This window comes from Pseudophryne corroboree, chromosome 3 (assembly GCF_028390025.1).
Source record: "Pseudophryne corroboree isolate aPseCor3 chromosome 3, aPseCor3.hap2, whole genome shotgun sequence".
Classification (NCBI taxonomy): domain Eukaryota; kingdom Metazoa; phylum Chordata; class Amphibia; order Anura; family Myobatrachidae; genus Pseudophryne; species Pseudophryne corroboree.
The window spans coordinates 207,365,085-207,379,749 of NC_086446.1; the positions used below are offsets into that span (position 1 = coordinate 207,365,085).

General features: G+C 45.1%; 1 protein-coding gene across 3 annotated transcripts in view; it reads right to left on the reverse strand.

Annotated features, from left to right (window-relative positions):
• The window catches only part of SLC29A3 (solute carrier family 29 member 3), a 194,603-nt gene that overhangs the window by 127,099 nt on the left and 52,839 nt on the right, over nucleotides 1-14,665 (reverse strand). For all 3 annotated transcript variants that reach the window (XM_063958786.1, XM_063958787.1, XM_063958788.1), the window contains exon 2: nucleotides 13,138-13,421. In XM_063958786.1, the coding sequence (XP_063814856.1) occupies nucleotides 13,138-13,421 (284 nt within the window). The remainder of the gene's footprint in view (nucleotides 1-13,137; nucleotides 13,422-14,665) is intronic.

Genomic DNA, 14,665 nt, shown 5'->3' on the forward strand with positions numbered 1-14,665 from the left:
GCCGTCACCACCGGAGACCAGACTGAGGGGCAGGACGGCAGGCAGGAGAAGCGCGCGCTGCGCTCTCCACACAGCACGGTGAGCACTATGGGGGCATATCTGGCAATGTGGGGCATATGTGGCACTGTGGGGGCATATCTGGCACTGCGGGCACATGGCACAGTGGCGGCATATGTGGCAATGTGGGGCATATGTGGCACTGTGGGGTCATTGCTGGCACTGTGGGGGCATATCTGGCACTGCGGGCACATGGCACTGTGGGGGCATATCTGTAATCTGGCACTGTGGGGGCATATCTGGCACTGTGGGGGCATATCTGGCACTGCGGGCACATGGCACTGTGGGGGCATATCTGTAATCTGGCACTGTGGGGGCATATCTGGCACTGTGGGGGCATATCTGGCACTGGGGGCATATCTGGAACTGCGGCCACATGGCACTGTGGGGGTATATCTGTAATCTGGCACTGTGGGGGCATATCTGGCACTATGGGGGCATATCTGGCACTGCGGGCACATGGCACTGTGGGGGCATATCTGTAATCTGGCACTGTGGGGGCATATCTAGCAGTGTGGGCACATGGCACTGTGGGGGCATATCTGTATCTGGCACTGTGGGGGCATATCTGGCACTGTGGGCACATGGCACTGTGGGGACATGTGTGTATCTGGCACTGTGGGGGCATATGTGTTTGAGGTTTTTACCTGTGGGGGCCAATGTGTTATTTCGTGCGAGACAGTCATTACACTCTGTGCAGCAAGGCTACGTCCCTTTTTTTGTTATACCACAACCCTTTTTTGGGCGCCCGCCTGCGGCGCGCGCTATTATTCCTCCTGGGTAGATCACAAAAGCTTTTTAGCTTTCAAAGTAGATCGCCGACTCCAAAAGTCTGGCCGTCCCTGATTTAAAGTATACCTGTGACTGAACACAGGGAAGGCAGACATTTTGTGGCCTAACCTAAAATGTAAGACAATGCAGCATATACATTTTAATGCTTTATGAGTATTAGTCAGGCCTTATTGTAACACCAGTGTGTACACATAAATACCTCAGTGTTATCACTGCCTTATTATTATTTTTCACTATCTGCATTTTTTTTATCTTTGTCTGTGTGTTTCACCATTAATGGGTGTATTTCAATAACTGTTGGAAGCTGCCATCTTGTCGGAAAGACGGCAGCTTTCGACAGAAATAGGTCGGAAGGGGTTCCGACCTATTCAATAGGGGCTGATTTTTTCCGGAATAGCCGCCGATCCACGTGCTTCTGTCGGAAATGGGGCCAAATCCGACAGGTTTTCGCCCCCTTTCCGACAAACTCAATCCAACTTGAAAACAAGTCGGGTTGAGGTGAGGAGACAAGCGGTGTTGGGGGCGGCTGGGGGAGCTGAGATCGACGGCTGGCGGGGGGAGCTGGCTGCGGGGGGACATGTCTGCGGCAGCCAGCTCTTCCCGCCGGCCGCCGATCTCTGCTCCCCCCCGCCACCGTCCTGCTCACACACGCCGCCATCTGCATCCCTGGCTGCTGCTGTCAGCGCATCCGCAGCCGCTGACAGCAGCGGCAGGACAGGACCCTGTGTAGGGCTAAATCCGACAGTCGGAGTTGGCAGTCCATTGAATAGGGGTTGTCGGATCCACTCCGACAACTGCATGTCGGAGTGGATCAGACTCTTATTGAATATACCCTTATGTATGTTCCATTCTCTGCCAGCTATCAGTAGGCAGAGCATTCTGGAGCTTATTGTTCCACAACACTGTGAGAGCCCAGGTTGTCCAGGTCTGCATTATACTATGTGCCTAACTCATGTTTGTACACACTTGCCTATGGAGCTGTGAATTTGTAGGCTATGGGATGTCTAACCACTGCAAGTGAAGCTGCCGCCCAGAAAAGAAGATAGACGCCCACAAGAGCCAACGCAAACTCATTCACACCTGTTTACACACACACAGACTATACACAATAACAAGGAACATTGGGGGTGATGCAGACCTGATCGCTTGGCTGCTAAAATTGTAGCCCTGCGATCAGATAGTCGCCGCCCAAGGGGAGTGTATATTCACTGTGCAAGTGTGTGATCGCATGTGTATGCCAAGCAGCTAAAAAAAACCTCAGTCAGCTGCAAGTCCATTCGCACCTCACTCACCAGTCTCTGCGCAGCCAAGGAGTTACTTCTACAGTGCGATCAGAACGGGCTGATCGGAGCCGGAGCGGACGTCACACACCCTCCCTGAAAATGCTTGGGCACGCCTGCGTGTTCTCTGACACTTCCAGAAAATGGTCAGTTGCCACCCACAAACAGACTCCTCCTGTAAATCAGCATGCGAATGGCTGTGCGATTAGAATTTTCACACCATCCTGTCGCTGACCGGCGATGCTTGTTGTTGTAATGCCTGATCGCCTGCTGTGCGAAAACACACAGCAGCGATCAGGTCTGAATCAGGCCAATTGACTGCTAGGATAGTCTTATTGCTATGCAGACTGGACGCGTCAGTCTCGTCGCAGGTGCTAGGTTTTTCTACATACATGATCGCAGCTGACGACATATACACGGCCCAAAAACGGGCATGATGCGCCTACAGTTTTGCTGCCACTCTCTGTAACCTCCCCCAAATGGTCCCTTCTTGTCAATCACTCTGCAATACAAATCTCAGTTCGGGCGTGATCGCAATGGCACCGTAGTGCAAATGCAGTGCGATCGTGGCACATGTACAACCTGACGGTATTCGCCAAGTTGCGTGAACATTGGCACAACGTACAAACATGAATTAGGCCCTATGGCTGAAACTGATTAGGTCACTGGCTCCTAATAAAATAATAAGTCTCAATTGTATGTTAAAAATTTGTTTCATTTTTCTTCAGATCTCTATCTAGTGACATTCCTTCTACTTACTATGTGGAACCTATAAGATATGGAATGAGAAAGGAAACAGGAATAAAATCTATTAATAATATGTAGATGTAATGGAGGCATTCCCTTTTCACTGAACCTTTAGTTTCAGACCATATCTCATTTGATGTAATTAAAAATTTAGAAAAAAAAAACAAAACACAAAATAAAAAAACAAAAAAGGACCAATGTAGTTAAGGTACACAAAATGAATGAAGACACACAAACAATATGGAAATTAACAGTCGAGATACCGGCACCACTCACAATGCAATGCTGGAATCCCGACTGTCGGAATCCCTAATGTATGTATGCCAGGGATGCTTAGAGTTAGGCTGAAGGGGGGGGGTGAGGAGAATAGGCTTAGACACTAGAGGGTGGGGTTAGGGTTAGACACTGGAGGGTGAGGAGAATAGGCTTAGACACTAGAGGGTGGGGTTAGGGTTAGACACTAGAGGGTGGGGTTAGGGTTAGACACTGGAGGGTGGGGTTAGGGTTAGACACTGGATGGTGGGGTTAGGGTCAGACACTAGAGGGTGGGGTTAGGGTCAGACACTGGAGGGTGAAGAGAATAAGCTTAGACACTAGAGGGTGGGGTTAGGGTTAGACACTAGAGGGTGGGGTTAGGGTTAGACACTAGAGGGTGGGGTTAGGATTACACACTGGAGGGTGGGGTTAGGGTTACACACTGAAAGGTCTTGCTAAGCTTAGAGCATTGTAAATGTCCCTTAGCTTCAGGATATTTATGTGAAGTGATGTCTCCAGGCTTGACCATAAGTCCTGGATATTCCTTCCCTGTGTGACTGCTCCCCAGCCTCGCAGGCTGGCATCCGTGGTTACCAGGACCCAGTCCTGAATGCCGAATCTGCGGCCCTCTAGAAGATGAGCACTCTGCAACCACCACAGGAGGGACACCCTTGTCCTTGGTGACAGGGTTATCCGCTGATGCATCTGAAGATGCGACCGGACCATTTGTCCAGCAGGTCCCACTGGAAAGTTCTTGCGTGGAATCTGCCGAATGGGATTGCTTCGTAGGAAGCCCCCATTTTACCCAGAACCCTTGTGCATTGATGCACTGAGACTTGGCTCGGTTTGAGGAGGTTCCTGACTAGCTCGGATAACTCCCTGGCTTTCTCCTCCGGGAGAAACACCTTTTTCTGGACTGTGTCCAGGATCATCCCTAGGAACAGAAGACACGTCGACGGAACCAGCTGCGATTTTGGAATATTGAGAATCCAATCGTGCTGCCGCAACACTATCTGAGATAGTGCTACACCGACCTCCAACTGTTCCCTGGATCTTACCCTTATCAGGGAATCGTCCAAGTAAGGGATAACTAAAATTCCCTTCCTTCGAAGGAACATCATCATTTCGGCCATTACCTGATCTCTGCAGCCTTTTTCCTCTCCCTCTGTCACGAGCAGAAAAGAGGAAACTTTTTGTCCGCTTGCCAACAAAGGACTGCGCCTGATAATACGGCGTCTTATTTTGAGAGGCGACCTGGGGTACAAACGTGGATTTCCCAGCTGTTGCCGTGGCCACCAGGTCTAAAAGACCGACCCCAAATGTCCCCTTTCAAAGGCAATACTTCCAAATGCCGTTTGGAATCCGCATCACCTGACCATTTTACTGGTAGAATTGGACAACGCACTTATACTTGATGCCAGTCGGCAATTATTCCGCTGTGCATCATGCATATATAGAAATGCATCTTTTAAATGCTCTATAGGCAATAATATACTATCCTTATCTAGGATATCAATATTTCCAGTCAGGGAATCCGACCATGCCAACCCAGCACTGCACCTCCAGGCTGAGGCGATAGCTGGTCGCAGTATAACACCAGTATGTGTGTAAATACCTTTTTCCCTCCTGCTTTCTATCAGCAGGATCCTTAAGGGCGGCCATCTCATGAGAGGGTAGAGCCCTTGTTCTTACAAGCGTGTGAGCGCCTTATCCCCCCTAGGGGGTGTTTCCCAATGCATCCTAACCTCTGGCGGGAAAGGGTATGCAGCCAATACTTTTTAAGAAATTATTAATTGTTATCGGGGGGAAACCCACGCATCATCACACATTTTATTTCTCAGATTCAGGAAAACTACAGGTAGTTTTTCCCTCACCGAACATAATACCCATTTTTTGGTGGTACTCGTATTATCAGAAATGTATAAAACATTTTCCATTGTCTCAATCATGTAACGTGTGGCCCTACTGGAAATCACGGTTGTCTCTTCACCGTCGACACAGGAGTCAGTATCCGTGTCGGCGTCTGTATCTGCCATCTGCCTGACGGCCTATGAGACGTCTGGACAGGCACAAGCTGAGTAGCCGGCTGTCTCATGTCAACCACTGTTTTTTTATATAGAGCTGACACTGTCACGTAATTTTCAACAGTACATCCACTCAGGTGTCGACCCCCTAGGGGGTGACATCACTGTTACAGACACCCTGCTCCGCCTCCACATCATTTTCCTCCTCATACATGTCGACACACACGTACCGACACCCAGCACACACACAGGGAATGCTCTGATAGAGGACAGGACCCACTTAGCCCTTTGGGGAGACAGAGGGAGAGTTTGCCAGCACACACCAGAGCGCTATATATGTATAGGGACAACCTTACAATAAGTGTCTATCCCTTATAGCTGCTTATATCTGTTATTTTGCCAAATAAGTGCCCCCCTCTCTTTTTTACCCTGTTTCTGTAGTTGCAGGATGCAGGGGAGATTCTGGGAGCCTTCCTACCAGCGGAGCTGTGTGGGAAAAATGGCGCTGTGTGCTGAGGAGATAGGCCCCGCCCCCTTCACGGCGGGCTCTTCTCCCGCTTTTTACTGGAAAACTGGCAGGGGTTAAATACATCCATATAGCCCAGGAGCTATATGTGATGTATTTTTCGCCAACTAAGGTAAATTCATTGCTTCCCAGGACGCCCCCCCCCAGCGTCCTGCACCCTCAGTGACCGGAGTGTGAAGTGTGCTGAGAGCAATGGCGCACAGCTGCAGTGCTGTGCGCTACCTTATGAAGACAGGAAAGTCTTCTGCCGCCGATTTATGGACCTCTTCTTGCTTCAGCATCTGTAAGGGGGCCGGCGGCGCGGCTCCGGGACCCATCCATGGCTGGGCCTGTGATCGTCCCTCTGGAGCTAATGTCCAGTAGCCTAAGAAACCCAATCCACTCTGCACGCAGGTGAGTTCGTTTCTCTCCCCTAAGTCCCTCGATGCAGTGAGCCTGTTGCCAGCAGGTCTCACTGAAAATAAAAAACCTATTTAAACTTTTACTCTAAGCAGCTCAGGAGAGCCACCTAGATTGCACCCTTCTCGTTCGGGCACAAAATCTAACTGAGGCTTGGAGGAGGGTCATAGGGGGAGGAGCCAGTGCACACCAGCTAGTCCTAAAGCTTTTACTTTGTGCCCAGTCTCCTGCGGAGCCGCTATTCCCCATGGTCCTTTCGGAGTCCCCAGCATCCACTAGGACGTTAGAGAAATTTTTATTACTATTAAGTTTACGGACATACCATACTCCTTAAAAAAATACTTCCTTAAAACTATGGTATTTTACTCTATAGCTGAATAACATTCTCTGTTAGAAGTTTAGTTAGCAGATTTGACGCAGCACAAAATTAAAATTTTGACATACACTGTAATTAATTGACTTGCCTTGTTATATTTAGGTAGTGGATAGGAGGTAGCCAATCAAAGCAGCTCCTTCCGCCCCAGCAGTGGAGAACAGGTCTGCTCTTGTGGAAAAAACGAATGGCTCTGGCTTTGCTCTACTAGAGCGTCTTTAAAAATTGAGTCATAGGATAGAAGAACTTTTCAAGGTTAAACTATTTTATCACAGTACCTTAGCCTCACTGTGAAAATGTCGAACACTAGCATAATAATATGGTATCATATAACTGACCTGGATTATAACAGTAAACATTTAAAATTCAATACAATAAAACTTCTTCTGTAGCATGTTAAAAGAATGTAAAAGATATACACAGGGGACTTTTTATTTTTTAACAAAATACATTTTCAAGTGACAAACAGAAAGGCGTAAATCAGTCTATAAATAATAAGAGTATACTTTACTGACGATAAAGGTACAGTATTGGAAGAATCCCCCTTTAAGGATTCACCAAGCCAGAACCACTTATTTAACTTAGCTAATCCGTTTGTCTATCTGCAAGATTTATATGCCACCCCATCACTTATTTTGAGGTATAACCGTTTTATTACACAGATATTTTAAAGCATGTTAGTAAAAATGTAAGTAAGTATTTAAGAACAAACTGCATCTTCAATATATGAATTCACCCCTACTCCAGAACTACAACTGGAACACAATGTCGAAGGTATTGCATTTATATATATATATATATATATATATATATATATATATATATATATATATATATATATATATATATATATATATATATATATATATAAAAATAATGGCGAATAGTCTTATCTGGCTATTGACTGTGAAAACAGGTTAGTGCTTCTCATGCCAGACTGCAGCTAGTAGAGTCTAATAAAAGATTTGCTTCACTGGTGGAAGATGAGGAGAGATATTACCAGATGGCAAAGAGAAGATCAGGAACTTTCGCTAGTTTCCTAAAAGTCAATAACTCATTTTTACCCTCAACCTTGCCAAAGTTGTAGAGTGTTATAGCATTACAGAAAGCATTCCTACCTCTATGACTGTCTTTTATTACCTAGTGTTGTTTTATGGGTCTACTACGATATCCCAGCTGTCAGGATCCCGGCGCACAACATACCTGAGCCAGGATCCCGACCGCCGGAATGCCAGCAGTGCGGTACGCACGCTACACTATTTATTCTCCCTCCAGTGGTGTTATGGACACCCCAAGAGGGAGAATAATTGTCAATATCCCAGCGGCCAGGATCCCGGCGCCGGCATATCGAATGCTTCCCTTGTTTTATCACTGTTGTTTCCAATTGTAAAGCGCAATGGAATTTGCTGCGCTATATAAGAAACAGTTAATAAATAATACAGCACGCAAGTAAGCAGAATATTTATGTGCAATGTGCAAAATATCTTCACAGATGCTATTTCTAAATTATTATTATTAAGTTTAATTTTTAAGGCGCCACCAAGTGTCTGCAGAACCATACAAAGAATAGAATGACATAAGTTTTACCGGCTACGGGATGCCGGCTGTCAATATCTCGACAACGGCATCCCGTCTGCAGAATGCCGGCAGCGAGGTGAGCGATAAGAGTCCCCTTGCGGGCTCGCTGCGCTCACCATAGGATCTATTTCCACACTATGGATGATATGGACACCCACAAGTGGGAATAGCCCTGATGCGCCGGGATTCTGGCTGTCAGCATTATTGGCTGTCGGGAATATGGCGTCGGTATCCTGAACACCGGGATCCCGACTGACAGCATTTTAACTGCAACCCCGAAGATTATGTATAGAATCAATGTAAGTGGACATACTATAAGCATGATACAATGTAAATGTACATATCTAGGAACAACACATAGAAATGGAAAAAAAACTAGGTAGAGCAAGGACATGAGGCGAGTGTATGGCAACTCACTATATACTGCAAGCAGTGGTAAATCACAGGGAGGGGAAGGCAGTTCGGCAAAAGGTAAGGAATGTGTGGCCTTCAGTATGCCGGCTGTCAGGATCCCGGCGCACAGTATACCGGCGCCGGAATCCCGACAGCCGGCATACCAACACTTATGCTCCCTCGTGGGGGTCCACGACCCCCCTGGAGGGAGAATAAAATAGCATATCGTGCGTAGCGCACCACCGTGCCCGCAGCGTGGAGTGCGCAGCGAGCCCACAAGGGGCTCATTTGCGCTCGCCACACTGTCGGTAAGCCGGCGGTCGGGCTCCCGGCGCCGGTATGCTGGTCGCCGGCATACCATACCACACCCGTGGCATACATAGTGCTACGTGGTGAACAGAACAAAAGACAACCCTACAATACCTGTGACAGCTTACATACTAAGGGGTGAACTGGAAATAAGAGCAAGTCAAGGGCAGAGAAGGAAGTAGAAAGATTTTAGTACAGCTGCAGAGTGGAATTTTTTGGCACTAGCTATGGTAAGTCACCAAATGATGGAATTGGTGGACCGTAAACAGACCGGCAGCTCATGCATGCCTTCAGTGTCCACAAATTCCACTCTGCAGCTATACCAAAATCATTTTAGTGATGGCACAAATTGATTAAATTCTTGCAGATCCTGTACTGTGCTGCTGACCCATCACTGAAGTAATAAATATAATCGATTTTCCCAACAAGTTGCTTCAAGTATTCACTTAGGCTGAATAAATGTACATGCACAGCAACTGTGCCACGTATTAAGCAGTCACTGATTATGCGAATGCTACCACATTGAGGTTTCTTCATCTTTGTAATACGCTGCAAATGAGTATAGAGAGGCCTGACTATTTTTCATGGAAGTCATGAACTGCATCTTGCACAATAAATTGACAATTTTGAGGAAAATCCATCAAGATCACAATTAGGGTTCCCGGTTATTTTAGGAGGAAAACGACACCCACATTTTTTTAGAACGAATGTTGACCTTGTGCAAGTTGACCTTTTGGGATCAACCTAGACACTGTCGGCCTTTAGCAGGTTGTCCCATTGATCCATAACCAACCACTTTGGTGTTTGGAAATGTAGTGACGGTATGACAGATTTAAAATTTTGGAACGCAGTTGTAATCACTTGACACTTGCTTTGTATCTAGCGTATATCGATGACCTTACTCTAAAAGCTCTTTTTCTCGCTTCAGTGGCAAAACACCTATCCAGAAAAAAGGTATGTTGTAATTCAAAATTAGCTCTTTTTAATGAAGGTTGTTTTTTTTTTTACAAAAAAGTTTTATGATCTTTTTTTGCTATTGGACTATGGGCCTAATTCAGACCTGATAGCTGTTCTGTTAATTTTGCTGTCCCGCGATTAGTCAGTCGCCGCCCAAGTGGAGTGTAAATTTGCCCGTGCAAGTGTGCAAATGCATGTGTACACCGCGCTAAAAATGTCCCTCAGTCAGCGGACAGCTGCAAATCCATTCGCACCTCACTCACTATCTAATGTTTTTACCAGTGTGTGCAGTATGTGCACAGCCCAGGACTTACTCCTACAATGCGTGAGAACAGGCTGCTCTGGGCCGGAGCTGATGTCACAGACCCTCCATGAAAACGCTTGGGAACGCCTGCGTTTTCCCTGATACTCCCGGAAAACGGTCAGTTACCACCCACAAACTGCCTCTTCATTTCCATCAGCTTGGGAATGGCTGTGCGATTGAAATTTTAGCACCATCCTGTTGCTGTTCAGCGATGCCTGTTTGGCAACGCGCGTGTGCATTGCGGTGCATACGCAGCCAATCAAGAATTGCCCGCTGTGCGAAAATGTACTGCAGCGATCAGGTCTGAATCAGGACCCATAACGGGAACAAAAGGAGTTTGGAGTCTGATATTTTAGCAGTGTAATGTTGTCCACCAAGGGATTTAGTAGTATTGATATCATACCAAAATAATGTTATCCTTTGGAGATATAGGGCCTAATTCAGCATGGATTGTAGATGTGCAGAAAATAACACATCTGCGATCCAGTACTCAGACATGTGGGGGGATGCCCAGCACAGGGTAGGTCTGCCCCGCATGCCGGATCCTGCATCTCCCCCTTCCCAACAAACATGCAAAAACACTGCACGCCGGCGATGCTTTTGCATGTTTAGGGTAGCCCTCTGCCTACGCAGCCTAGCTGCAAAGGCAGACGGCTAGCCACCATTTTACAGGTCGCAGCGGATGCGTGACGTCACGCAGCCGCCGTGGCCCGCCCCGCAAGTGATTCGGACATACCTGCGTTATCTGAATCGCGCCCCCCTCAACGCTGCCACAAAGTCCCCTAAACGCGAGTCGACACCCCCTCCCACCCCTTGAACACCTCTGCCTGTCAATCAGGAAGAGGTGTTCTCAGATGTGAGATGCCATCACATCTCTGCAGTTTGTCACAGCGCAGCAATCGAGTCGGAACTGCGCATGCGCCGGCACCGCAGTTGGCCGGCGCATGGCAGCCGTCGTTGCCTACCGATCGCCTCTGAGACAGAGGCGGTCGCTGGGTGGGAGGGGACTGAACGGCGGCGTTAAGCCGCCATTTAGGGGGAGCGGTCCGGCCAACGCAGACGTGGCCGGACCATTGGGGGGGCAGGCCGTGTCAGCTGCGTGTGACGTCAAAACAAACAAATGTTTATAATGTTATATATAACTAAATAAAAATTAAAATAGAATAAAGTGTATGATGAAAAAAAAAAATCAGCGCAGAGAGTTTAAAACATTGACACCTAAAGCTGAAATCTGATATTCAATTAGGTGCGAAGAAACATCCCAATTTCACTAGAAACAGGCCCTGTTTACGTACGAAAGCGGAGCTGTTTTCGGGGATTTAGTTTCAAATTCCTGATAAGCCACAGCTCTCGCTGGCTTATCTGGGCTAATTGAGTAGCCCACGGCAACACAATAATCTGCGATCAATCATCGTGGGTAATTGAATACCCTCTATATATATATTTGCACAATAGTGCACACAGGGTTTGCTAATTTAAATCAAATTTATTTAAATCACATTTTAAATTATGATTTAAAATCACATATTTTTTTTTAAATCATTGATTTAAATCACATTAATATTATTTTGTCAATGCTGTGCATGTGTGGAAAGAATTAGAGCATACTTTGAAAGAATAAATCTGGACAAACCAAGCATGAAGACATTTTTGGACCGCTATAATCAAGCATTGGGATCTGCACTTTTTCTTGCTTACTTGATGGATCCACATTACTGTGGTAGATGTTTAACTGCAGAAGAAAAGTTAGAAGCTCTTAAGTTTGCCCCCCCAAAAAAATCCACATTCAAATACCCTTCCACCACTAGTCAAGTTCTAAACAAAAGCAACCCCGTTTAATGAGCTCTTGTTTGACCACAATGTTGTGCCAATAGTGAAAAATGCACATTGGTTCAGAAACTGTAGCTGGTAATGAAAATATCATGGGAGCAGTAGAGCAGTTGCTAAAAGCTACAGCATCTTCAGCTTCAGTAGAATGAAAATTTTCCACATTTGGGTATTCGGGTTTGTTAGCAGACCAAAAAAGTTAGCTATTGGGCAAAACCATGTTGCACTGCAGGTAGGGCAGATGTAACATGTGCAGAGAAAGTTTGGGTGGGGTGTGATAAAACTGAAATCTAAATTGTAGTGTAGAAATTAAGAAGACAGTATTTACCATGTACAGAAACAAATTAACCCACCCTAATATCTCTGCACGTTACATCTGCCCCACCTGCAGTGCAATATTGTTTTGCCCAAATACTTACCTTTTTGGTTTGCTAACAAAGCTGAATAAACCCCTTGGTTTGGTGCAGTCAAAACTGAGAAATTGCTTGGGTACTGATAAAGCTGCAAAACTTGTATTTCTTTTTAAGGTGTTCAAAAAACCTTGTGTATAGACTTAATTAGTCAGAATTACAAATAAGGCAAGGCAATTACTGTAACTTTTAACATCATTGCTGTTTCTTTCCTTTTGCAGTTTGTATGATTTGCATGTAGTTTGCTGTGCCATGACATGATTCATGGTGACACTATCAAGTCATTTAAATTAAGTATATTAAAGTTACAGTATTTTGAAAAAGCTTTGTACTATTGTTTTTACTTGGTTTATTTATTTACTTGATTATTTTTATCAAAAAACTATTTAAATTAAAAAAAATCTGCTTAGTGGGAAATTCACCATTAAGATGCCTTGAGGACCACGTTTGAGAACCTCTGGCCTACCCACTAGTACAGTTCCTCACAGTTTGGATTTGCCCATTACATTGACCACAAATTATTTTAATTGGTCCTGGACCACCAACCCACAGCACCCCTACAAGATCCTTGCGACACCCCAGTTTGAGAACCACTGGTATAGAACATAGCAGTGCGTTGTATGTCTATAAGACTGTCTACCAAGACTGAAAACTATTTCCCCACCTTCCCCATTCCCCTGCCCTGTAATCGGGCACCTCTCTATTCATAAAATATCAGAAAAACAACAAAAGGGAAAAAAATACCTTTCAGACCGGACTCTTAGAAAAGTGACTGGATCTAAAACGTTTCACTGTAACTGGGTTAGATTTCTGTAAACTAGTGGCCACAGATCTTGTAACACCAAAAATACTTAAATTGTAAAAATGTTCATACTATTAATGTCATGAAAATTAAATTATACTCACACTCAAGTCTGAAACCTCAGACTGCTCTATCACTGGCATATCTGAACAGTTCCTGAGCTTGTACATCCAATAGTGTTTTGCTGTGCAGATAAAATTCCAGGGGAGCGAGGAACCCACTCCCAGTACAAAAAATATAATATATGTTCCATTATAGTGGTCCTTTGGTTTCTTAGCATAATAATGGTTTATTCGGTGCTCTGCCAGCAGAGTGCCCTGTTCATCTGAATCACTGGTGTCTGTGGGTCTATAAATGGGCTCTGTGCTTAGTAAAGGGTCCTCCGACACTGCCAAAAAAAAAAAATGTTTAATTATTACAATGGAAAATTAAGTTATACAATCAGGAATATCCAGTTTTAGAACAAAAAAAAAAAGTCAAAAAGTTAGCAAAAATGAATACTTCAGCTGTGGTGAACGTCCTTTTGAGTACACAAAATGCTACATAGTAGAGAACAATCATTTGTTCTGCAAAACAATCCATTTCCATTTCATTAACCTCTAACATTTACTGTATCTGTATAATTCTAATACAAAATACTATAATAAGCTTGAAAGCTTTTCACCCATTAACGTGAAATAAACATGTCACAGGAATGGACAGACTTTCAACATGCTTATTTTATTTATTCAATGCCCAGAATAGTTTGAGAGCATGTCTAATATATATTATTTAAACTATAGGGCTTTTGCAAAGCTTTTTAATGTTGGAGGTTTTTGTCCTTACCGCAGCCATTACCATGCCAAGATCTAATCTGGGCATCAATAAATCGTACAACATATAAAACTCAGTAGTGAGTAAAAAAATCAAAACCAAAACACACATTTTCTGTTAAATATTAAGCAATGTTTTTAATGTCATACAATACTGAACAAAAGTTTAAAAAAAAAAAACACATTATTCCGGTTTTTACTGAATTTGAGCAATTCAAGTCCAGTGAATAACCTGCAATGGTACAAAGATAATAAAAAAAGGGTCATTTTTGCTTGCTCCCATGTCATCCCAGCACCTGTGCCACTACTCTAGCCATGCTGTGAGTATCCGTGCTGTGGGGGGTTAAGTTGGAGAAGAAGCAGCAGCATGGGGAGCACTGACCATACAGTGGTCAATGGCCCTCATTCCGAGTTGTTCGCTCGCTAGCTGCTTTTAGCAGCATTGCACAGGCTAGGCCGCCGCCCTCTGGGAGTGTATCTTAGCTTAGCAGAATAGCAAACGAAAGATTAGCAGATCTGCTAATAAATAATTCTTAGCAGTTTCTGAGTATCTCCAGACCTACTCACAGATTGCGATCAGCTCAGTCCGTTTAGTTCCTGGTTTGACGTCACATACACGCCCTGCGTTTGGCCAGCCACTCCCCCGTTTCTCCAGACACTCCAGCGTTTTTTAGCACACTCCCGGAAAACGCTCAGTTACCACCCAGAAACGCCCCTTTCCTGTCAATCATTCACCGACCAGCAGAGCGACTGAAAAGCGCCGCAGGATCCACAGCAAATTTGCTAAGTTTTTAGTTAAATAACTAAGCGCATGCGCCCT